At 37.6% G+C, this 2,356-nt stretch overlaps 1 protein-coding gene across 1 annotated transcript; it reads right to left on the minus strand.

Moving 5' to 3' along the window:
- Positions 1-838: 838 nt before the first annotated feature.
- Positions 839-1,774, minus strand: LOC130045822 (olfactory receptor 4C15-like). The gene has a single exon (XM_056138709.1). The coding sequence runs from the start codon at positions 1,772-1,774 to the stop codon at positions 839-841; it is 936 nt and encodes a 311-aa protein (XP_055994684.1).
- Between the last annotated feature and the right edge of the window lie 582 nt (positions 1,775-2,356).

Consider the following 2,356-nt stretch of genomic DNA (forward strand, 5'->3'; position numbering starts at 1 on the left):
TTCCATTGGGTAGATATACCAGTGTTTCTTTAAGCAGTCATCTGTCATTGGACAGTAGGGATTTTTCCAGATTCTGGCTATCGTAAACAGTGTTGCAATGAACCTACAAGAGCAGATGTCAGACTGAAATACAAGCAACAAAATATGTAAATCTGTAACTGTACCTCCTGGTGATTCAATAATAAAAAATTCTGAGAATTTTTTCCAGCAGTAGTCTTGTGTGGCAGGAATCTGCAAAAGAGTTCTGCATACAGCTGAGTGTGGACTACCATAATGAGATTTATATAGTACTCACAAAATTTAGCAACAAGACAACTTTGAGAGAGTGGGAATAGAAGAACAGATCTCTCATATGTGGAGGCAAAAATAATGAAATTTAAAAAATGATCAATGCTAACAGAACTAATAAGTCAGTTCCACCTGCAGAACTAGATGGCAAGGGAGCATGTAGGGAGGAATAAAAGAAGGATCTGAGAGTAGACTAGAAATAAAATAGGCTATCCACATTGTATTTCTAAAGATTTCCATGCCAGTATTATAAATATTTACCAAAATATCACAAAATAAATATATGAATAGCAGTAACTGGTATTTATCTTTTATTATTATTATTTGATTTTAAGTAAGACTGAAAATTGTTTCTTTATTTGATTATAATGATAATACGTGCTTATTTGGATATCTAAGAAAATCAAAGTCTGAGAATAGAATCTCTCAATCTTTTTTTGTAATTATTGAATTAAGAGGCCTTCCTGAAAATATTATTTCAATACAAAGTTTCCTTCCAAAATGTTTTACTCTTTTACATGTAACTTATTTTTTTTCAAGCATTAAGACTTTATTTTTCCACAGAAACCATCATTCTTTTACTCCACAGTTTCCTCATGGCATTCATCACCTCTTTATTTCTGAAAGCATAAATCAAAGGATTGAGTAAAGGAGTTAGCACTGTATAGAACATCTCCACTAGTTTATCAAAGGAGAAAGAAGTTGGAGGCCGTGCATATTCAAATATACAAGGGACAAAGAACAAAATCACAACTGTAATGTGAGATCCACAGGTGGAGAGGGCTTTCTTTTTTCCTTCAGTGCTGTGGTTTCTCAGGGAGAACAGGATGACCCCATAGGACACAAGCAATATAACGAAGATTAGGATGCAGAAGAATCCACTGTTGACCACCACAAAAAGGCCAAATATGTGCGAATCAGTGCAGGCAAGCTTCAGTAATGGGCATATGTCACACATAAAGTGATCAATGATATTGGGACCACAGAAAGGAAGTTGAGAAGTAAGGAGAGTTAGTATAATGGAATGCAGAAAACCCCCTGCCCAGGCCACTCCAATCAGAATGCGACATAGCCTTGAGTTCATGATAGAAGTGTAGTGCAAGGGTTTACAGATGGCCACATACCGGTCATAGGCCATGGTGGTGAGGACAATCACCTCTGCCCCTGAAAAGAAGTGCACAGCAAAGATCTGGGTCATACAACCTCCAAAGGAGATGGTTTTCTTTTCGTAGAGGCAGTCTATAATCATTTTAGGCGCACAAACAGAGGTGAAACATGCATCCAGTAAGGACAGGAAAACCAGGAAGAAGTACATCGGGTAGCCCATGAGTGCTGGACTGCTGATGATGGTCGCCACTATAAGCAGGTTCCCACAGACTGTTGCAATGTAGATGAACAGAAATATAATGAAAACAATTTTCTGTACATGAGGTTTCTCTGAAAGTCCCAGGAAAACAAACTCGGTTACAAAGCTTTGGTTTTGCATGATTTACCAGGAAGCATCCAGAGCTACCACGCTGAATATTTGCATCTGCAATTATAAGAATGAAAAGGTTACATCGGACAGGTTTAATGCCACAATTATCCAGACATTTATGCATCCATGTTGTACTTTATATTTTATGCTTCATTTATGATTGAAATCACAGAAGCAAAAATTTGTTGCAGGTAATAATGTGAGACCAGGGTGAAAAGAGTTTACTCTTTTTACTAAGTCGCAAAATAGTATAAGAATGATGATAGCATGGGATTTGTAGAGGAGCGAACCCACATGTGATAGGTTAGGCAGTAATTTTTTTTCCTCAGTGTCAACCTAGATCACATAATCGTGGATTCCTACATTAAATTGCTCATAGGGATTCTGCAGCCATGTTCTAGTTCTGAGGAGTTGAGGACGGCTGTTCATCGGTCATGACGAGCATCACCTTGTAGAAACAGACATCAAATGCCATGAATCCCCTTATCAGGAGAATGCCTTCTCTAGAAAAGGGTAAAAAGAAGGCTTCAAAGGCATTTCAAAATCACAGACAGTCCAAAGTAATTCCTGGTAGTTTTTGAAGTAAAGGAC

The sequence above is a fragment of the Sorex fumeus genome, unplaced genomic scaffold (assembly GCF_029834395.1).
Source record: "Sorex fumeus unplaced genomic scaffold, SorFum_2.1 ptg000007l, whole genome shotgun sequence".
In the NCBI taxonomy this organism is placed as follows: Eukaryota; Metazoa; Chordata; class Mammalia; order Eulipotyphla; family Soricidae; genus Sorex; species Sorex fumeus.

Excerpts from the sequence above, each read along its gene's own strand:
- LOC130045822 (XM_056138709.1), bottom strand. The coding sequence starts at position 1,774 with ATGCAAAACCAAAGCTTTGTAACCGAGTTTGTTTTCCTGGGACTTTCA.